This window comes from Orcinus orca, chromosome 11 (genome assembly GCF_937001465.1).
Source record: "Orcinus orca chromosome 11, mOrcOrc1.1, whole genome shotgun sequence".
Taxonomy (NCBI): Eukaryota; Metazoa; Chordata; class Mammalia; order Artiodactyla; family Delphinidae; genus Orcinus; species Orcinus orca.
In genome coordinates this window covers 13,111,250-13,135,130 of record NC_064569.1, presented here as the reverse complement: position 1 = coordinate 13,135,130, position 23,881 = coordinate 13,111,250, and the positions used below count along the sequence as shown (strand labels likewise).

General features: G+C 39.8%; 1 protein-coding gene across 7 annotated transcripts in view; it reads right to left on the bottom strand.

Moving 5' to 3' along the window:
* Positions 1 to 399: 399 nt before the first annotated feature.
* The window catches only part of MGST1 (microsomal glutathione S-transferase 1), a 34,618-nt gene continuing 11,136 nt past the window's right edge, over positions 400 to 23,881 (bottom strand). The window contains exons 1-4 of one of the 7 annotated variants that reach the window (XM_012537211.3): positions 21,501 to 21,641; positions 14,749 to 14,896; positions 12,470 to 12,564; positions 400 to 1,009 (exon numbers count right to left, since the gene is read on the bottom strand). In XM_012537211.3, the coding sequence (XP_012392665.1) occupies positions 763 to 1,009; positions 12,470 to 12,564; positions 14,749 to 14,874 (468 nt within the window). In that variant the 5' untranslated portion in view covers positions 14,875 to 14,896; positions 21,501 to 21,641 and the 3' untranslated portion in view covers positions 400 to 762. The other 6 variants (XM_033408110.2, XM_004281105.3, XM_012537212.3 and 3 more) reach the window with 6 other exon arrangements.

The window sequence follows — 23,881 nt, the reverse complement described above, 5'->3', positions numbered from 1 at the left end:
TAGTATCTGCAGCTTACTTTCAAATTGTTCAGAAAAAACACTGAGTGATAAGAGCTAAAGCAAATATGTGGAAATGTTAACAACTGGTAAATCTAGGTGAAAGACATATAGAAGTTCATTGTACTACTTTTCTGTAGGATTGAAACTTTTTTTTTTTTTTTTTGCGGTACGTGGGCCTCTCACTGTTGTGGCCTCTCCTGTTGCGGAGCACAGGCTCCGGACGCGCAGGCTCAGCGGCCATGGCTCACGGGCCCAGCCGCTCCACGGCATGTGGGATCTTCCCGGACCGGGGCACGAACCCGTGTCCCCTGCATCGGCAGGCAGACTCTCAACCACTGCGCCACCAGGGAAACCCTGAAACTTTTGAAAATATGTTGGGAAAAATAAAACCGAATGAAATCGTTCTTTAAATTCTTTATTTCATATGCCGATTTCAGCAATACTGAAATACAATTTTAACATACATGTACTTACTCTTTCTAAAGATTTAAAATATGAAATGTTGAATAATGTTACAAATTACAATCAAAATTTAAAACAAAGTACTTAAGAATAAGACAAAAGAGCTAAAAATTATGTTAAATTTCTAGTGCAAATATTAAGAAAGAATAAAGGATATTGGTGACATTAATATTCAGACCAGGTTTTCCCTATCTTAATTTCCCTGCTCCCTTCCCACTTAAAATCTTAAAAAGTATTTGTTACAAATTGGAAGTACAGAATTGTTAGAAAATCACTGGATGATGAGTTGTATGATTCTCTTTACAGGTACAACCTACTTCTCAGCAATCTGTAAGCCATTGACAGTGTAACTCCATATCCAAGGAAAAAAGCCAAAGCGCGATTTGGCTGGGGAAGGGGTATCAAATATGCAATTGTGTGGTAGATTCGTGCTCCAACAAAGAGCCTGAAGTGCAGGATGGCAGTAGAGAGATCTGGACCACTCAAGGAATACAGAAGGCCAATACCAAGAAATGGCACAATATTTTCGAGGTCATTCAAGTGGGCTCTGTGGAAAAAGATGACTTGTAAAACACAAATTTCAAAATCAGCAGAAATATATTCATTTTTTCCTCTCTTCTGAAACTAAACAGAAGTGTTAATGGATCTTAAACATGCAAAGTAAGATTCATTTTATTTCTCTCGAATTCCCTTGCTTCCTTACCCACTTGACTCTTATTTAGAATGTCTCGTTGTCTTGTTTCTTTTATTTGTAGTGTATCTCAACATACAACAGAGAAGTTTTTTTGCACTTTCAAGACTATCAAAACTGCATCTATATAATAAAACTCACTCCATTTTTATACATATAAAATATTTTTTCTTCTAAGGTCCATACAACAGCAATTCAAGATTCTTCTTATAAAAACTCCTCTTCCGAAAAGAACAAAATCGTTTTGGTTATGATCTTTCTTAAGACTCCTCCCTCACTTGTGCTAGTCTGCAAAATGGCTCCCGAGACCACCCTTGCCCATTCACCCAATCCACTAGGTTGCCAAGAATCAATTTACCAATTTAATATCAAGAAATTCATGCTCTCCACATCCATATAACAGAATACATAACTAGTCTTTCAAACATGGGAAAAAATTTAGCCAACCTATCCTCAAATTGCAAAAGGAATTAGTTAGTAGTGATGGAGCAAAGTGCAAAGTATACACAAAATTGATAGACAATAAAGAGAAAGACATATTTCCTTGATTGGGATTTCATACCACAGCTATAAGAAAACAGAAAGCATGTTTTAGACACAAGTTTTCCTCCAATTCATGGCACCTTGAATACAAGGCACATGTATTATTGACTTGACATTTTTTTAAACTGCTTAATCTTCAAAAATCTGGTACTCCTGTTCAAGTCTCCAGAGTTAAAAACTGCTTAAGAATCTAGACTAGAAATTGAGATTTTGATAGCGCTTATCAGCTATCGATACATATTTCAAAATGAAAAATATTGGTTTTATGTTACTCTCTTTTCTTTTAGCAAAAAACGTAACTATTACATATTGCCTGCTCAATGATCACCATTCTCCTCCCCTCCTTTCCTTTCTCCTGTTTCCGGTAGATTATCCTTTCTCATCACCTTTTTGACAAAGATGATGACAACATAAAGGTATGAAGAATGCGACAGTAACCTAGGTAAGTAACAGTCTTGAAAGATTTAAATAAACAACTGTCTGTTCCTGAATAAAAGCCAAGACAGAAAGGCATGGGAGTTCTTATCCCTTCTCTTTCATGGAACAATCCAAGGGTTACTGAGAGTGAGATGGGCAAGAAAGGACAGGAATACTATTTTCTACTAAAGAAGAGCCCGCTTCACCAATTACACCAAGGGTATTTGTTTGGGTCCTTTGAACTCTCCTGCTGGACCACAGATATATCTTCACCTCCCATCTTGGCCATGTTACTTTTCTCCTTCACAACATTCTAAAAGGACAGACGTTTTAAAGTTGGGAAAGAACCTATAATGGTGAGACTCTGTGGAAATGTGTTTACTTCTAAGCCTGTGTTAAGCAATTGGCAAAGAGAAGAGAAGAAAGTCAAAGACAATGAGGGGTAAAGAGCTCCAGTGGAAGGAGAGGGAAGGAAGTTCAAAGGCAGGGCTTCCTTGGACCTTACTGGCCCCTCCATTTTTTTCTGGCTTCCCTCTCTCTCTTTATCTTATTCTCTTTTCAATTCTCCTTCCCTGTCCTTGGCCCTCAAAACGGTCTCAGAGATAGCATTCCTTATTGTCCTAGTAAGGCCTGTTTTCAATGGAGCCTCATACTCTGTGTTAATTTACGCTATTTTATATGCTCTTCTTTTTTAGACCCTGAGCCAGGCACGTGCTTACCCAACTCTCCCAGTCAGCTCCTGCTGTAGTTCAGTACCACCCTTCCACCATAACGCTTTCTCTGCTCAAACAACAGAACTCATCCTAGAGGGGCAGCTGCCTTCGTTTTCACGTCATTCCTAGACAGCTACCAAAATCTAATACCTGGTGGACATCCATCTTTATGTGTGACCACCTTCTACCGGGGTCTATTTCCCCCCCTCCATCATCCTGTGTTCCTGTTTCCTTTCTCCTTCAGGCAGATGCTCCTTGGGGCAAGCTTGCTCTGGGCTGACCTTCCCATCAGCCCTGCTCTGTGCTTATGATGCACCAGTCACACCTTCCTAGTCAGATCAGAACCACTCGGATCTCAGCATCACCCTGACCTTGACCAGAGTTGCTAGACATCTTTGAGAATTATCAGGGGATGGCCAACTACAAAAGGAGCTTCACACCAGACTTGCTGACTCCCTTCTCTTACCCAAAGTACTTCATGGTCAGCATACAGCAGCAGTATGTCCAAATTCCCACAAAGAAAATTTCCCAAATTGACGTGATCTCTCCTCTCCTTCTCCTAACATTCTTCAGCTTCTTCCTTTATGAAATATTCTTAAATACCCTAGGAACTAATACCCTGTACCTCACGACTTAACATCTAATGGGAGACTGCTTTATTTCATTCTCTAACTACATGAATGTTGGTCCCCCTCAAGGGCAGGAACCCAGTCTTAAAGCTATTTTATAGCACTCCAATAAAAGAAGTGACCATGAGACACACACGGTAATCTCTCAATAAATGCTTCCTTCATGCATTGGGGCCAGAAGGGAAGTCATCTGGCTCAAATCCTAGCCCATGCTCCAGTTCCTTGAAGAATCCCCAACGAGTATCACCTGGACTCCACTGAACAGTTTTAGTGAAGGGGTATTCTCTACCTTTGAACATAGCCTATTCTAAACATCTCTCCTCTTCCTAAGTACCACCCCCCTTTTCCTCTTTTGAATGCTACCCTGTATTTCTCCAGCTGCCCTGATTACCGTACAACTTTCTTTTTACCTTGTTGTAGGGAACACATTTGGTCTTGAATTCTTTCTAGAACAAGATGGGATAGGATTAAATAAATGCATAATGTAAAAGGTTTTCTAATCATCACTGATTTCTGTCTGCCCAGAATATAAATAACTTTAGGCTACTTATCTTGACATTTCAACACATATTACTTTATATTTTTAATTAAGTGTTCCATATGTGTAGAATGTATTAATTTTCTCACTATTGCATACCTGAAAGCATAATTTTCACTTCCTTTGTAGCCAAGTTCTGTCCCTGTCACTGAAATATGCTAATAGAAATAACGTGATAATTACATGTGGAAGTAATGAAAAAGAAAAATTCTAGGTTAAAAATGCAAAGTGGAGATTCTGGAAACTCTTTCTCTGAAAAGTATCTCCAAAAGAGATTTGTTACTAGGAAATTTTTTGATGGGACTGATCCGATCTCAAAAAAATACACCTGGAAACTGGATGCCTTGCCTTTCCTGGACACTCTCTTTCTTGCCGCACTGAAAAGCCAGTGTCTGATCGCCAGGAGGCGCTGGACACACAGTGGCTGCACCTCCTCAAGGACACGGACTCCTTTCACAGCTAAGGTCAATCATTCTCACTAAATTTTATTTGTTGTTCACAACCTGATGAGATCAGCTTAGATAATGGCTTTCTCCTTTAGAAATACAATCCCATGGGCAAGGAGAGACAGAAGTAGGGGCTGGGAAGGGAGAGTGGGGAGGAATCTAAAAATCCCCCAATAAAATACCTAAGTTTTCATAGGTGAGACTTACTTTGATCTTCCTTTCAAACTTACTAATGCTACTAAAGGTCTAATTGTTGTCACTTTCAAGTTCTGGGCAATTTTATGAGCATAGGGTCATGATTAGCATCATGTATTTGATTACCTTCCCTAAAAGGGATGCACAAAAAGGATGAGACAAAGCTTTAAACAGCTTACTTTCTCTTTAGTGGTTTTGATAACTCCACAAAGCTTTATTCACCTTTTCTAATTTTTATTCTTTTTCATCATAACACATATTATTTTCCTCTGATACTGTTTGAAATTTTCACATTGATTCTTTGAGAGATTCCTGAGACTATTTTAGATCCATATTCTTGACACAATCCTTTTTTTTTTTTTTTTAAATTTATTTATTTATTTATGGCCGTGTTGGGTCTTCGTTTCTGTGCGAGGGCTTTCTCTAGTTGTGGCAAGCGGGGGCCACTCTTCATCGCGGTGCGCGGGCCTCTCACTACCGCTGCCTCTCGTTCTCTGCGGAGCACAGGCTCCAGATGCGCAGGCTCAGTAATTGTGGCTCACGGGCCCAGTTGCTCCGCGGCATGTGGGATCTTCCCAGACCAGGGCTCGAACCCGTGTCCCCTGCATTAGCAGGCAGATTCTCAACCACTGCGCCACCAGGGAAGCCCCACAATCCATTTTAAAACTGGCCACTTTGGGGTTTCCCTGGTGGCGCAGTGGTTGAGAGTCCACCTGCTGATGCAGGGGACACGGGTTCGTGCCCCGGTCCGGGAAGATCCCATATGCTGCGGAGCGGCTGGGCCCGTGAGCCATGGCCGCTGAGCCTGCACATCCAGAGCCTGTGCTCTGCAACGGGAGAGGCCACAGCAGTGAGAGGCCCGCGTACCGCAAAAAAAAAAAAAAAAAAAAAAACACAAACCTGGCCACTTTAATCAGTAGGACTGCTGAATTAACAAATATATAACTAAGTGAAGCAAAAGTTAAAATTTTATTCTAACTATCTAGCATAGACTTCCTCTTAGAAAAAGCCATTCTTGCTTGATAAATAATTTGAGATTAAACTTTTGCATAAATAAAAAAATTAAATTTCGGTACTGGAGGAGCAGAGAAGTACATGGGGTAAAAGAACAGCCTGCAAAATGGTGTAATGCTGACCATTTTGTGAGGTGACAGGGCACAATGCAACTTTCCCAGGGAGAGGATGCTGAAGGACAGAGCACTGTAACACACAACTTGAAATGTTTGTGTTGCCATACTGTAAACTCTGCACCTTGATTTAGTCAGGTCTATTTTTATCACATTTTTAACTTGATTTGTTGACAGAGTTGAGGAAAGAACCAAGTTTACATCAGCCTAACAAAATGCAGAACACGGAAACATGCACAAATGCAGGATTGCAGACTGAGTTAATCTTGAGACTATATACCATAAGGGAATCTGCAGAGATCTTGGGAGGGGCTTCAGACTTTCCAGGAAGTCAAAAGTGATGATGCAAATATGATCTAGATTCCAAAGGGATTTGATGCTGCAGCAGATACATGAATTACAGAAGTAAATTTTTTTCTTTCAGTCCCCATTTCATTATCTATTTATACTCAACAAATTGAAGAAATGTAGTCAAATATATTCATGATGTTTCATATCTTAACTATTCATCACAAAACGAAATATCTAAATGTTTAAGTATGGCTATGAAAACTCTTCACTGCTTCTTTAATTTTATATAATTTTGCTTATCCTGTGAAATGTGTCTAGAATTGTACTCCAGTTTAGATGAGCATTAGAAAATACTAAATGAAGACGGTACATAACTTTAATGTTTCACATGTTAGAAAAAGGTAACTAATGGATTGGCAATGGAATCTCAATATAAAAAATTTTGCGGTGGGGAGAAGGTTGGCCAAGATGGTGACAGAGGGGGCTCCTGAACTCCCCTCTTTCCACAGATACACCAAATGGACAGTTACACATGGAGCAATTACCTCTGAAAGAAATACAGAAACTAGCTGAGCAACTTCTACTCATTGAGAGAATGAGAAAATACGCACATCGAAATGGATAAGGAAAGGCTGAGAAAATCTTGCTATAAACCCCACCCCCAGAACAGCACCATACAGTCGGAAAGGAATTCTCAACTCCCAGCTTCTCCCTGAGGAGAAAAGGGTTTAGACCTCATATTTAGTGACCCAACCTTTAAGACTTTCACCCAAAAACAGGCCCCCACCAAAACATCTAACTCTGTAAGTCAGTGAGGATTGCATTTTGGAGACCCAAAGGACTATAGCAAACAAAAGCAAAGTTGTTAACAGGTGCATGAGACTTCTTGTAGCTATTCCCCCAGGACTCAGTACAGAGGGAACAGGCAAAAATGCCGACCTCCCAGTCTCCCAGATAGAGAGCCACCTGCACACTTTAAAAACTGCTACCTAAAGGTCAAGCTTCCAGTTAGCCTGCATCTAGGGTCTGGCTTTGATCCTTCCTAGGAAAGCCAGTAGACACCTGCTCCATTTTCTCCTTCTAGCCCAAAACAAGTCGCCAGTATGTCCCCAGAAGGAGCTTACACACATCTGCACCTCAGCTTTTATGGCTGCAGCCCAAGTGATGGGTCTCTGGATCACCTGGCTCTGCCAGCCAATAGTGCTATCATTCACAAGTCCCACAGGAATACAGCAAACAAAGAAGCAGTTCTCAACAAGCATAAGCACTTGCCGCAGCTACCCCCACCCCCAAGGCTCAGTGAAGAGGGAGCAGGCAAAAATGTCCATCTTCCAGTCTTTCCCTAAAAGGCATTCATCTGTATATTTTAAAGCTGCTGCTGAGGGTCAGGCTTCTAATTCAGTATGCATCTAGGGGCTGGCTGTAATCCTCCTCAGAGACTGGAGAAGCCAGAAGACACATCCCTCACCTTCTCCCTCTAGCCCACTCCAAGTTGCCAGTATCTCCTTGGAAGGAGCTTGTACGCACTTCTGGCACCCCAACTTTTGCAGCTACTACTGAAGGGACAGGCTCCTGGATTGCCTGGTTCTGACAGCCAATGGGGCTTGCATTCATGACTTCCACAGGACTACAGCAAACAAGGAAGCAGTTTCTTAATAGGTACAAGAGCTCTCCCCACAGCTATACACCTGAGCCCAGGAAAAATGCCCAAATCCCAGTTTCTCTCTGGAAGGGGCTTAACTACCTACTTTCCCAGCTGTTGTTTGAGAGTCCAGCTTCCAATCTGCTTGCAGCTAGCTGCTGACTGTGATCCTCCCCTTTGGAACACTTGAAAAGTCTTGGCACACACTCAAAAACTGGGAGCCAGTAGAAACAAAGAAGGCAGCTTGGACAATCACAAAGGCTTGAGAGACAACCAGGAGCTCAAGCTAATTGACAAGGTTCATCTCCCACATGAGACCACTCTGTCAAGACTGGGAGTGGTGGTTGTTTTATCTAATGCACAGAAACCAACACAGAGAATAAAGAAAAATAAAGAAACAGAGAAATATGTTCCAAACAAAAGAACAAGATGAATCTACAGAAACAGACCTTACTGAAACAGAGATAAGTGATTTACCTGATGGAAATATTGGTCATAAGATGCTCATCAAGGTCAGGAGAGCAATGCATGAGCAAAGTGAGAATTTCAACAGAAATAGAAAATATTTTTAAAGTAACAAACAGAAACCACAGAGCTGAAGAATATGACTGAATTAAAAAAATTCAATAAAGGAGGTCACAACAGATTAGATGAAGCAGAAGAAAGGTTCAGCAAACTTGAAGACAGTGCAGCAGAATTCATCCATCAGAGAAACAAAAAGAAAAAATAATGAAGAAGAGTGACAATAGCTTAAGGAACTTATTGGAAAACCCTCAAAAAGACCAATATATGCATTATAGAGGTACCAGAAGTATGAGACTGAAAAGGGGGCAGAAACTTACCCAAAGAAGTAATGACTGAAAATGTTCCTAATCTGAAGAAAGAAATAGACATTCAACTACAAAAACCTCAGAAAGTACCAAAACAGATGAATCCAAAGAGACCCACACCGAGACACATTATAATTAACTTATCAAAAGTTAAAGACAAGGAGAGAAGCTTAAAAGCAGCAAGAGAAAAGCAACTTGTTTCATACAAGGGAACCCACATAAGATTATCAGCAGAATTTTTTATCAGAAATTTTGCAAGCCAGAGAGAGTGGGATGATATATTCAAAGTTCTGTAAGAAAAAACTACCAACTAAGAATACATTACCCAACCGATCCTTCTCAAACTCTTCCAAAAAAATAAAAGAGGAGGGAACATTTACAAACTCATTTTACAAATCCAGTATTACCCTGATATCCAAGTCAGATAAGGACACTACAAGAAAAGAAAATTACAGGCCAATATCCCTGACGAACACGAGGCAAAAATCCCCAACAAAATATTAGCAAAACAAATTAAACAGTTTAATTGAAAGGATCAAAAGCATCATACTCCATTATCAAGTGAGATTTATTCCAGGGATGCAAGGATAGTTCAACATCTGCAAATCAATCTGTGTGATACTCTACATTAACAAAATAAAAGATAAAAATCTTCTCAGGGGCTTCCCTGGTGGCACAGTGGTTGAGAATCTGCCTGCCAATGCAGGGGACGCGGGTTTGAGCCCTGGTCTGGGAAGATCCCACATGCCGCGGAGCAACTGGGCCCGTGAGCCACAACTACTGAGCCTGCGCTTCTAGAGCCTGTGCTCCGCAACAAGAGAGGCCATGACAGTGAGAGGCCCGCGCACCGCGATGAGGAGTGGCCCCCGCTCGCCGCAACTAGAGAAAGCCCTCACACAGAAACGAAGACCCAACACAGCCAAAAATAAACAAATAAATTAATTTTTTAAAAATCTTCTCAATAGAAGCAGAAAAAGCATTTGACAACCCAAAACCCTTTCATGATAAAAACTCACAACAAACTGGTTATAGATGGAATGTACTTCAATGTAATAAAGGCTATATGTGACAAGTCCACGGCTAACATGGTTCTCAATGGTGAAACGCCAAAAATTTTTCCTCTAAGATCAGGAACAAGACAAGGATGCCCATTCTCATCACTTTTATTCAACATAGTACTGGAAATCCTAGTCAGAGCAATTAATCAAGAAAAAGAAATAGTCATCCAAAACAGAAAGAAAGAAGTAAAACTGTCTCTATTTGTAGGTGATATGATATTATATTAAAAACACTCACCTAATTCCACCAAAAACTGTTAGAAGTAATAAATGAATTCAGTATAGTCTCAGGATATGAAATCAATATACAAAAATATTTTGTTGGAGAATATCAAAGCCAAATTCTTGCTCAAATTTCAATAAAACTACAATGAAAAAAAATCAGTTGCATTTCTATACACTAACAATGAACTATCAGAAAGAGAAACTTAAAAAACAATTCCATTTAAGATAGCAGCAAAAAGAATAAAATACTTAGAAATTAATTTAAACAAAGAGATGAAAGATCTATACACTGAAAACTATAAGACACTGAAGACAGAAATAAAAGTCATAAATAAATGAAAAGATATTCTCTTCTCATAGATTGGAAGAATTAATATTGCTAAAATGTCCACACTACCCAAAGCAATCTACAGATTTAATGTACTCCCTCTCAAAATCCCAGTGGCATTTTTAAAGAACTTTTTTAAAATCCCAAAATTTGTGTGAAACCACAAATGACCCTGAATATCCAAAGCAATCTTGAGAAATAAAAACAAAGCTGGAGGCATCATACGTCCTGATTTCAAACTACATTAAAAAACTATAGTAATCCAGGCAGTATTGTATTGGCATAAAAGCAGACACATCGATCAAAGGAACAGAATAGAGAGTCCAGAAATAAACCCATACATAGTCAATTAATTTTTTACAAAGGAGCCAAGAATACACAATAGGGAAGGACAGCCTCTGCAATAAATTGTGTCAGGAAAACTACATTTCCACAAGCAAAATAATGAAACTGGACCCTATCTTACACCATACACAAAAATCAACTCAAAATGGATTAAAAACTTGAACATAAGACCTGAAACCATAAAACTTCTAGAAGGAAAAGACAGTCGGTAAGCTCTTTGACATTGGCCTTAGCAATGATTTTTTAGATTTGACACCAAAAGCAAAGACAACAAAAGCAAAAACAAACAAATGAGACTCCATCAAATCAAAAAGCTTCTGCTCAGCAAAAGAAACCATCGACAAAATTGAAAGGCAACTTATGGAATGGGAGGAAATATTTGCAAACCACATATCTGATAAGGGCTTATATTCAAAATATATAAGGAACTCATACAATTCCATAGCCCAAAACAAATAAACAAGTAAAAATAACTCAATTAAAAAAGGAGACCCCATTAGCCATTTTTCCAAAGAAGACATCCAACTGGCCAAGAGTTACATAAAAGGTGCTCAACATCACCAATCATCCTAAATCAAAATGAGTTATCACATTATACCTGTTAGGATGGCAACTATGAAAAGGACAAGAGATAGAAAATGCTTGCCAGGTTGTGGAGAAAAAGGAACCCTTCCACACTGTTGCTGGGAATGTAAACTGGTACAACCACTATGGAAAACAGTATGGAAGGTCCTCAAACAATTAAAAAGAGAACTACCATTATCCCAAAGAGATGTCTGCACTCCCATATTCATTGCAGCATTATTCACAACAGCCAAGACATGGAAACAATCTAACCATACACACACACACACACAATGGAATATTATTTAGTCTTAAAAAAAAAAAAAGGAAATCCTGTCATTTGGATGAAACTGGAGGGCATTAGGCAAAATGAAATAATTAAGACAGAGAAAGACAAATATTATATGGTATCACTTATACACGGAATCTACCAAAAGGAAAAAAATCAAATTCATAGAAACAGAAACTAGTGGTAGCCAGGGCGCTAGAGGTTGGGGGAAATATGGAGAGGTTGATAAAAAGGTACGAATCGTCAGTCATAAGATGAACAAGGTCTGAGGATCTAAAGTATAATAACATGCTGACTATAGTTTATAACACTGTATTGTGCTACTGTATAACTGAAAGTTGCTATAGGAGTAGAAATTAAATGTTCTCACCAAAAAAGAGAGGAGGGGAAATGAAATATGTGAGGTGATGGATGTGTTAATTAACTCAATAGAGGGAATTCTTTCACAACATATACATATATCAAATGACATTGTACACTTCAAACATCTTACAATTTTATTTGTCAATAATACCTCTGTAAAGATGAAAAAAAGTTTGCAATTTACATGACTTTATGCCAAGGATTAAGAAATATACTCCAGAACTAGAATTCAATGTGCTTTTAAAATAAGTATATTCCTGGTATTATTAGGAAACTGTGTAGATGGTATCTTGGCTTACTGCTTTTCACTGTTCATTGCATTCTCAGTATATTAAACATAATATCTACAAAGAAGAGAGAGAGAGAGATTGGAAAGGGAGAGATTTCCCAAGTTCATATTTTGAATCTTATGCAAAAATACCTAGTTCTTCAACCTTTTACACAAACTGACAGTTTCATCTCTGGAGAAAGATGACAAAAACTGCAAGAATCTACCATCCTCATTTCACCTCCTACCTGTCATTACTTTTGATAAATCCCTACACAGAACAAAGTCATTAACCCCAACAAAGTGCACAGAAAAGCTAATTGGAAATATGTGCAATCACAGTGATAGTTGGAGACATCTAGATCGCTAATTTTCTATAATTATATGGACTAGGTAAAATGACAGACTTTTCTTCCTTCTTTATTCAAGACCCCAACATCCTCACTTAACTCTGGTCCCAAAATTCTTTGATCAAGTAAATCATTTCAGGAGACAGTGGGTTCACCTTCGTACACGTTCCACTCTGTCATCTGTCCGAAGATACTTCTTGGCAATCTCTCCTTTGCCAAAGCTTGCGCAGTCTTCTGGGTTGGCAAAAACCTATTCCAAATAACGAGGAAAAAACCTATTTCAAATGCCAAGTAACACGGGGGTAACTGTATCTGATAAGTTATTTACATTTTAACGGAAGGAAATACAGGCATCCAAGTTGGCCATTATGAAAAAAAAAATGGGAGCAATAGATCAAACCCAGGGGTAGCAGAAAGCATCTCTCCTTAAAATCTGAATTTTTATTAACAGTGTAAAAACAAATTTTAAGAGAAGCATAAATAACGTAAATAAAAACCAATTATAAAAATAGGGAAAAGGAAGCCAAAATGGAAAAACAGAGCATAATTCTAAGTCCTCATTGACTATTACGGTGAACTGGCATTTTTTTACAGTAATGTTGGTGCACTTGCCCTCAAGAGTATTAATATTTCTAACTGGTTGGCTCATATGAAAGTCATAAGTTTACTTGCCAAGGATATCAGAGAACGGGCATGCAGCATAAAAGGGTGAGGGGCAGGAAAAGTATTTTGTACTTTGTTAGGATATATGTGCCTCTTTTCTTTTTCTGAATTAACTAGAAGTTTGCATTGAACAATACAGTGAAATATAAGAAGTTGAATCGCATTCCTATAAACACCAAGGACATGTTCTAGGGCATACTTCATGCATTCCTTCCTGCCATTATTATGATGTTTGAAATGAGTTCCCCATTCCCTGAAACTTGAAACATGCATTTAAAAATATTTAAGTATGTCCCAGTATTTAATAATATATAATAAAGAAAAACACGAACTCTAAAATTAGCCTTAATTTAAGCTGAGGAACGTCATAAATATTATAATATTTTTCTTAATATGACATGAGCATTTATTTCAGGTAAAGATGTTGAGGAGAACTGATGGGCAGCAGTGTGATACAGTATCAGCTCTTGAGGTCAGATCTGTCTGTCTTGTCCTTAAATAATTGCCTGGCACACAGTGGATGTTCAATAAATACATTTCACATAAGGTATTACAACGTAAAGTGCATGAGATTTTCATTTAAACCAATCTGAATTTGAATCTCAGCCTCACCCTTTATTGCTGTGTAACCTTGGGAAAGCTACTTAATCTCTCTGACTTGTATTTCCTCATCTATAAAATGGGAACAGTAATGCTCATCTCACATGATAATGCTAACAATTATGTAAAATGCTTCCATGATCCGACACACACACAGAGTGGCATGGCGCCTAACATATATCACTGGCACTCCACAAACTGGAATTCCCTTCTCCTTTTAAGACAAGCAACATTTCTGCTATCCTTGGTGCCATGACATTTCTAGAGGACAGTGTGGATCTGGTGGTAGCAGCCACTTTATAGCCTGCTGCTCTAACACCTTGCCCCATTAGAGAGTTAAACATGTGGGTATGTGCCCCCCATTAAAATGCAGATATCCCTGGGAAGAAATGACACCTCAAGACAGTAATGAGGAAATACCTTAGGAAGGACTGTGACTTCTAGATAAAAGCAAGGCTCTGGAGGACAAAAACTCAGGACAGGGACTAAAAGAGAAATGATGGTTTCCAGAAAGAAGCTGCTGAATAGGCACAGGGACCACACCAATCAAGAGCATTTAACTTTGTCGATGTAGCTTTGCTTTACCCCCATCACTGTTGTCATAAACCCTGCCTGAATATAGGTTATGTGTTTCAAAAACTTTCTACCACCCTCCCCAAGCCTCCAGTTTTAAAAAAATCATTCTTATCACAATGGGTAGAAATATTATCCACTTAAGAATTCATAACCACACAAAATTCAAATGTCTTATCCCAATCATAAGAGGTTCTGCTGATAATAAGAACTTTAATTCTATCCCCAAAGGCATATCCTTGACCTGTAACAGAGCTGAAAACACCAGTTCACTGTCTAGAAAATGACTATTTTCTAAACTCTAGTAGGCAAAATTAACTTCAAAATCACAAAAAGTTTCCTTGAAAACTTTGATACTCCAGAAATCTCATATGCTAAGTGGCATGACAAAAGGTAAAAGCTACAATGAAAAAACTATTTACTAGTTTCTAGGAAAAAGCACCCATTCCATAAATATATCAGAACCACCTGTACCAAATGATTACATATTTCATTTGCAGTATTACAATATGCCACTGGGCTTTACAAAAAATAATTTAAGAAAATTGCTTTCCAGAATCTCAACTCTTAAAAGAAAATACTGCCCCCAATGTCTTACCTTTCTTGTCAGTCTATAGAATGCAGTTGCAGTGCTCATAAACATCATTTTTGAAAGAACAATCGTTGTGTAGGAGGCAAAGGCCATGAATACTTCATTCTCCATTAGCTGCGTGAGGTCGACCATTGTTTCAATTTTGGTCTGGAATCTTAAAAAAATTTTAGACAAGATAGGAAAAAGCAGACAGAAATACCCCAAATAACTTGACAGTCACTTGATGTGCTTATACTGCAGCATTAACCACACTGTTCTTAAAGATATCTTGGGTAGGGCTTCCCTGGTGGCGCAGTGGTTGAGAGTCCGTCTGCCGATGCAGGGGACACGGGTTCGTGCCCCAGTCTGGGAAGACCCCACATGCTGCGGAGCGGCTGGGCCCGTGAACCATGGCCGCTGAGCCTGCGCGTCCGGAGCCTGTGCTCCGCAACGGGAGAGGCCACAACAGTGAGAGGCCCACGTATCGCAAAAAAAAAAAAAAAAAGATATCCTGGGTTATTTGAAGAAGAAATAATCAGTTAGGTTTAATGCCAAAATGAATACTATTATGGTTTTTTCTAGTTCTATATCATTAAGCTTGAAGACATCAAACAAGTACTGAGTGAAAATGAAAATGCAGGGGGTATTACAAGTGAAAATAAACAGGTGAACTGCTCTAAAGATAGAAATATAATCATATTTTTGCATCAAGATGAGCTACAAGTTGGACACACACAAAAACAGAATCCATGGATCTCTTCAGAAACATCAAACTACGTACATAGTACTTAGTATCATTAATGTTTGATTAGAAATGCTTAAATTCTAACATATGTCCTCCTTTACAAACCCAACTTAACAGCCTTTTGTCCTTTCAGTCGTATTCAAGATCTCAGACTCCAGGGTTCTAATTCCAGTCACACCATTTTGCTATTAACCTTGGTTGAGAGACTTAGCCTCTGTGAAACTGAATTTCTTCATTTGTAAGGTAGGAATAGTAATACCTCCTAACTTAGCGTGTTGTTGTCAGGATTTAATTGAGATAACATGTGGAACATACCTAACACAGTGCCTGGCCCATGAAAACCCTCAATAAAGTTTATGATCTCCTGTTCACAATCACTGCTGTCATCAAGACCATGGTCATCATTCACATCAACACACATGAAGAGGGTGAAGCAGGATAATGGAAACATAAAATAACAGGCTTGCAAATGCAAGGTGAAAAATTGGCATTTATGATGCTTTTGTAGAAGGCACAAGGGAAGGAGGATTAACTTTACGTAAGTCTTCAGGTCACTTCACATTCCATATTTACTTCCACCTAAAAGCAGTCAGGAGTAAACTGAAGGTAACGCCCTGAGTCTGGTGTCGGAAGTATAACCGGGAAAGTGCTCAGGAAGGAGACAGAGACACACACGGGTGATGCTGAAGTCCAAGTGGGTAGAAACTTAGGGTAAAGCTGAAATTCCGCACTATCTGAGAGTCATTCTTTTTAACCTCCTCTGTTCTATTATCAGCCCCACTACCTACATCTTCTATGTCTTCTACATAAACAAATATCTTTTCTCATACCCAAGCTTAAACGCTATTTTTCAGGCTTAGCACGGAGTGTTGTCTCCTGTAGACCATATCTGTTCCTGCCTTTAAAACTCAACCCCTGCACGCAACCTAGAGTGATCATTCTGATCAATCTATCTATCTACCAATAATCTGTAAACCTACATATCTTTCTATACTCTGCTACCGGTCATGCAGTTGTCTGTATGTTACTGTTGAATGGGACATAAATCACATATATAATACATGTATATTTAATTTTATAAGACTTGGCTACACATCCAATTATACCACGTACTTTATGTGCGTTGCCTTACATAATTTTCATAACCATAAAATTATAATTCTCATAAGTATATCTATTCTACAGATGAATGAAATGGAAATTTGAGAGACTTAGCGGCCATGCTGGGACACAAACCCAGGTCTCTGACCTCACGTCTTGTATACCAACCACACTGCACTGTCTCCTTCAAGAGACTGCAAACTGCTTAATTCTGATTCAACTAACACTGACTGAGTGCCTACTCTGCAGCTGGCAGCGCTGGCACGCCTTCCATCTGTTATCTTCCTTCCTTTTCCAATTATGCTACAAGTTAAGTATTACTCCCATTTTGCAAATAAAAAACCCAAAGCTTCTTAAGCAACCCCTATTTTAAAAGGTAGGCTAAAAATATACTCCTTGGATTCAGACAAATAGAAATGTACAGTTGACCCCTGAATAACACGGGTTTGTACTGTGTGGGTCCATTTATATTTGGATTTTTTCAATACTAAATACCAGCATGCTAAACAATTAGCAGCTGGTTGAATCTGCAGACGCAGAACCATGGATACAGAGGAACCGAGTATAAGAAGGGGGCGAGGTAAGTCATACGTGGATTTTCGACTGCGTGGAAGGCTGGCCCCCCTAACCCCCCACATTGTTCAAGGCTCAATCGTATTTAGTTTAAATACACACACACACACACACAGTAGCAAATTAACCCACCTCCAACAGTCAGCAGTCTTGAAAGCAAGTATGTTAGATAGATGCTGCCAACTAAAAATAGCACTCACCATCTGATTCTACTAGCAGGAGGTCACTAGCCAATGCCGTCGCTGACCTTTAACACACCCTGAAAGGAGTTCAGGGCAGGGCAGGAATGAGGCACTGTGTGCTCTGGGGAAAAGTGGCAGAAGAGGCCTTCAGAGAGTTAGATATTTTCAGGAGAAATTTTTATGAGCCCAATTTTTGGTATCTTCTCATACCTAGAAAAGCACTAACATCATTAGTGGAGACATCTGTTCCTCATAACCAGCAGCAAACTTCTACTAAGATGTGTGTTTGACTGCACATACCCGCTTCAGCAAAATCATATATATACTGATACCCGCACCTCCTCAAGAGCTACAGTCCTCAGAAAGCCCCAACTAAAGCTGAACTCCCAGCTCTCACGTTGTGTGTTTTTTTCAGTTGACGTTTCTCAGTGCAAAATAATACTTTTAGCAACATTTAATGTATCTGCTCTTGTTCTAGTATGGCGGGGGGGGGGGGGCGGGGGGAGGGAGTCATGAATAAACTGCACTCTCCTTCAGCACGCAGGTAGAGTAATTAGCTTAATAAGGAAGCCCTAAGTCCTATGCCTCTGGACAGAGATACGAAGAAACACAGCAGAGGTGTTAATTTTTTTTTAATTTAAGAAAAGTTTATCAAGTAGGAAATGCTGCTATTCAACCATCATTTTAAAAGTCAAACAGTTTCTGTTCCTCCCCACCAATGTTCTCAGAATGAAGTGTATTTAGCAACCAGAGGATGGTTTTCTCTCAGTGAAAATGGGTATAGAAAGGATAGAGAAAAAGTAGAAGACTTCCAGACCTGTTGGTGGGAAAACAACACAAAGACATGAGCAGTTGGAGGCAAAGGTCAATGGGAGGCTTTTTCTCTAAATGTGAACAACACACAAAGTGTCCTTTACACAGAGAGTTTCTCAATCACCAAAATGTGCCTTAGCTCAAGTCTGTGGCTTTTGGGAGCTTCTGGTATCACACACTATGGGTCCACAAATCGCCTCTCAGGATCAACATGGTCCACTCCCAGCACATCTGAGGGTGGGGTGAGGAGAGTTAAAGATAAGGCATTAAGAAATAGGGGTCATTTACAGCACAAAATTAGGTGGTGCTGATCTAGACTTTCTTTTTTGAAGCTAATTTGTCAGTAAGTTGCCTTGAACCTGCATCATGCCTGGGCACTGCACTCTAAAAATAGTTAGTGGAAACTTTGTACATGAAAGGTCACCAGGAGGGAGGAGAGCAGTATAGTAGTAATAATACTTCAGAGGGTAAAGTGTTCAGTGATTTGAGTAGTCTAGGAGTGCAGTAGAAATAATCTAAGAAAAGTAAGCAGAGCAAAACATGAAACTTGGTGATGAGTTATAGAAAATAAATGATTCCAATGATGTATTCTATTTGGACAGTGTATTGTTCCTTTTACTGTCCAGCACTGGTTGGCACAGTGGAGAATATCTCTGCCTATATCGCCAGAGTGGGGGGCTCAGTCCCCTAATGTGGAGGTGATGCCTTTACAAAGGACAAAGAGCTGTGTGTCGAGCTCATACAGACTGTGCAACTAGACTGTGGTCCAGGTGGATGCAACTCTGCCACTTACCCACTGTGATTAATTTACCTTACCTGTAAAAATGAGGTTAATAATACTTCCTCCCTCACAGGACTCTTGTGAGCATTAAGTGAATAAAGTGCTTAGAAAGGCAGTGGGACCCAGTAAGTGCTATACAAGTATTTGGTAAATAAATACGTGCTGTTCTAGGCACTGAGGATACAATTTTAGAGTTTTCAAAAGCCATCACATTATCTCACTTGAGAATTTGGAGAACTCTAAGGTACTCAGAGCAAATATTTGTCTCTACCTTTAACATATAAGGAAACTGAGGCCCAGAGAGGTAGAATGAGTAACTGACCCAAATTCACAGTGGAGGGCTCCAGAAAACTGGAGCTCAGTTTTCTCAAGTGTTGAACTTGTGGGCTATCTACCATCAAGGCTAAACATTTTAGACTTCCCTGGCCTTCTGGGGACCTCCTTCTGTCAAATCCCCTTCCTGTCTTGTCCCCCGCACCCCACAGAATCCCACCCCTGCTCCCTTAGTATCTATCACAGTTGAGTGATAGATACTACCAACTGAGAAATATTCCTCTTCTCTTTATAGGCTGTTAGCCAAAAAGAGCAAAGTTCTCTTATCTATAGCAGCCTTTCCACATCAATATTGTGCAACACACAGTATATGAGCACGCATTCCCATGGCCATGACTCTGCAATTTTAGACTTTTTAAAGCAACAGAACAGTACCCATGAGACAAAGAAAAAAGATAATTCAGTGGTCTCATTGCTGTTTATGAGTTCTAGATTTTACTGAATAGACTGAGGTGACTGCAGACAAGGCCTGCAAGTTTCAGGGCCCAGGTGTTGGGAGGAAAATGCTTCTGGCTCTGGGGGGGGGAGGTGGGGGGAGGCCGTTACCAGGGGCCTATGCTGACCTTTTCTGGACTCAGCATTTAAGAAACTCCACTCTCAAACAAACCCTCAGAAAAACTGTCCTTGTCTGCCACAGAGAGTAATATTCAAATTTGGACCGATTTGCCATTTTTCAGGATGAACAAAGGTGGTCAACACACATAGGCCTCTTATTTTGGAAGAAGCAGAAGACAGTAAAACTCAACACCAGCCTAACTCCCAGGGGATGCAAAAGGTGTGTCTAGTTTTCATAGCAGGCTAGGGATCTCAGGACACTGGGCTAGACTGGGTTAAAGCCTGTTAGCTGGAGACCTGGAGAAGTTTCCAAGGCCATTCAACAATGTTTGATTACAGCCCAATTGGCACGTTCTTGGAGAGTAAACAGGCAGAGGAAAAAGGAGAAAATAAATGTGGTGCCCGGACTACTAAGAGGCCTTGGGACTATTTCAAAGGAAGCAGGGAGATGGAATCTGCATGCACCCTGGTCCCCACCACCCCAGTCCAGCAACAGCAGTAACAGCTGAGGCCTGAACTCCCAAAGGAGGCTTCCTTTCTCCTTTACTCCTTCCACGTGGCTTTCGCCTCCAGACCTGGGGGCTGAGAATCCTCCCAGGGTTCCAGTCAGCAGACTCTAACAATCTCCAATTCATCTAATAGGGTCTAATTCATGTCCTCCTCCACTTTGTTAATTATTATTATTTTTTAACTTTGCTAATGTTTCTGTGGCTTATCAAAGCAAACCAAGAGAAGCAAGTCCTGTCTTTCAGGAGGTACAAAGGCCAGTTTGCCCTTGAACTCAGAGCCGCTGCAGGATTTTACACCCTTAGGATGAACAGAAGTTGCTTAAACTGCAGCCACTTTCTAGATTACTATTACTTGCACGTACTTTTCATTCCCCAAAAGTTCAAGGGGGCCCTTTCAAAGTGGATGCTACCTTGGTCTGAGAATACAAAGTGGGTCAATCATCACTTAAACACAAAAAGACTTATTCTCTCAAGTTTTAGTCCTGGGGCTTGACAATTCACCTGCAAGGGGGACAGGAATGAAACTCCCTTTTAAAAGTGATGGACTGAAAAGCAAACATATAGCAGCTACATGGAACAAAGAAGCTTCAGGTCGGCAGAGACCCTCAAGCTTACACCTGCCACCCCGGTCCCCTTCCCGCCGCCTCCCTCTCCTTACCCGCCGCTTACACACCCCTCCCGGGCACGTACTGTGAGTCCGAGCAGGAGAAAGACAGCGACCTGGTCCCAGAGGCGGGTTGCGCAGGCGCTCGGTGACTTTCATTGCGAGGGCGGGCGGGTGGGAGGCAGGCGCCACGCCCTCTCTGGTTAATTTCCTCGGAACTTGCTCTCGGGCGCCGAAAGCACGACTTCCAACCTCGCCAAGGCCCTCCCCTAAATCGCCTGATTTTTCTCCCCCTGAAGTAACCCCCGCCCACCGGTTCTCCTCTCTGAACCCTTCTTTTTGGCGCCGGCGCAAAGTCTCCTCCCGAAAGGCCATTTCCCCTCTGCAGCGCCTCGGGACGTTAGCCATTGTATTGGGACACATCAAGTTTGGGCGTGGGAAAGGAGGGAAAGGAGGCCGACTTTTATGTAGCCGCAAACAATTTTAAAAGATCTCAATGTTGAAAGCTTTGAAAGCTTTAGAGAATATTCAGATCTCGGGGGCTGGGGGGACGCTGATTAGAAGTCTTTGATAAATCAATTACCTTTCGTTGAACTTCTCTTTCCCTGCTCTGGTGGCAAAGCTTCCTCGAAAGGCTGGCACTGACACAATGTAACATTTGGTGAAGATCACCTATAGTCTTCCAGTCTTCCAAATCCGTGATCCTAGACAATTTGCCTCCTCATTCTGTCCCCTCCTGTTCAGAGTCCAAAATGGAACTGGAGGAGCTTAAACTGGATCATTACAGTTCATTACACAATTCATCACACAATCAGTTTAGTATGGTTTTTTGCAGGGACTTTCAAGAATGTTAGGGTTAGAAGGTGTAGTTATTCTAACACCAATATCTAGATTAAGGATATTTCCAAGCTTCCTAGTACCCACAACAGTATTTATGGATCTAACTTCCATGGCTTTATGTAAACATGTTTAAGGATTTATGCTTTCCATCTACGTTACTTCTCACTTGGTCATACTTCTCACCCATTTACCACCTGCTATGTGTGGTGTACTTCCTTTTTTTTTTTTTTGTCCTAATTTTACCTCCTTTAGACTTTAAAGGGTGCCTCCAGGACTAGCTAAGATTTGATGGACAAATCCATATTCTACCAAAAAAGGAAGTAAGATGTACCAGTTTGCTCTAGGAAACAGCAATTAATCACAGGCCTGAGAACAGTTTCTATAGGAGCATATCAGTAGAAGTATCGGAAAATCTAACATCAGCAGACGTTAGTGCTTCGTTTTCATTGTCTGTGTCTTTTGAAAACTACATATATTTATTCTCCTATCTTGGTAATGTACACTGGAACCTGGCTATGACACTGACTGGAATAGGGCAGAATGTGAGATAATTCTGAATTCCTGCCAAGGGATTTTAGTACTACAAGTATTTAAAAGACTCTTTTCATTTATTATGAGGCAATACAGCTCTAATCTTGTGGATAAATTTACAGAAAAAGGTACAGTGAGCTATTATTTAAATAATTGATATACAGAATTCCAGTTGAGCGGTTCTAACAGGTTTTTGAAAAGAAAGGAGCACCAAACTCATCTGATGCTCTAATTATAAAATGACTTCAAACTATTAATCAATCAATGAATAAATACTGGATTCCTGCTCTCCATAAACCATGTACAATTATTGCCTGTCTGTTATATATATGAAACTGTCTTTGGCACAATAATCAGCACTTGCCTATAATGAATGAATTTAGTAGACAGTTACGTCGTGAATGCAAGGCACTTGGTTTGATGCTAAAATCCAAAACTAAGATAAATAACATCAAATAATTGTGCTCAAGGAGTTTACAATCAGGTAGACACAAAAGCCAGAAAAAAGAAGTTGCCACTAAACTTAAGGATGAAAAGATTTCAATTTAGCAATGAGAATGATTTTTGGGGTATGATCTAGAGCAGTAACAGGAAAAAGGTTATGAAAAATTTTAGAGTTCTGCTCATCTTTGTTGTATGCTCTTAGATGAGTAAGGAAGAGAATGAGTTATTTTTTCAGCTTGTTTTAGTTTGGGTAAAGGTAAGGGTACAAACTTGGAACCCTCCATTTTAAGCCTATAATGAAATCTTTCAGGGAAACTCGAGCCAAAGTTCAGGACAAGTAATTCCACAGTAAATATTAAAACAGTTTAAAAGGTCACTGATTTGGGGTGGGGAGAGCAAAGGTCATTCAGCAAAATGTAGCCGCTACAACAAAGAAAATGGAGATCAATTCAGAAAGATCTGGAAGAACAAAGCATTAGAAATCTAGCCAATCCTGCCTTTTAAAAAACAGACAAACGAGAAATGTCAGAAAGGATTGCTATCACCACTAGACTAGGTTTCCGGTAAAGTGGGAAGGAATCAGGTGCCCCTCACTCCTTTTAATTTTCTTAGATCTTTGTTTTTTTCTCTAAATCCATAGAACAGATGCCCCCACAAATCTGAAACTAAGGGTACAGACCCTTCTTGGAGATTTCAGTAAACATGTGAGAACGTGTCTTAAGATTAAGGGAAGCAAAAAGTGAAATAAAAATAAGTAACATTCTAAACATACAAATATTATTTTAGAATTATAGTATACTTTTTAAAGGTATTCTAGATTGTTTGTCTCTCCCAAAAAACCCTATAAGGGAGTTCTTATTTTTCCTATTTTATAGATACTGAGATTCAGAGGAGTTTGGAAATTGTACTAACTTCTGAAATAAAATATGAACCTCATACCTGCTGGAGTTAAAAGAAGCCACGATGAGAGAAACAGGACTAAAAAAAAATGATAAAACTCATGAAGCTAATCAAGAGAATGTGGTAAAGGTTTAGGATAAACAAGTGGGTCAAAAGAACAGAATAGAATCCAGAAATAGAATCACACTCAGTTGGTCAGTTGATTTTCAGCAAAGGTTCCAAAGCAATGCAATAGAGAAAGGAAAGTTT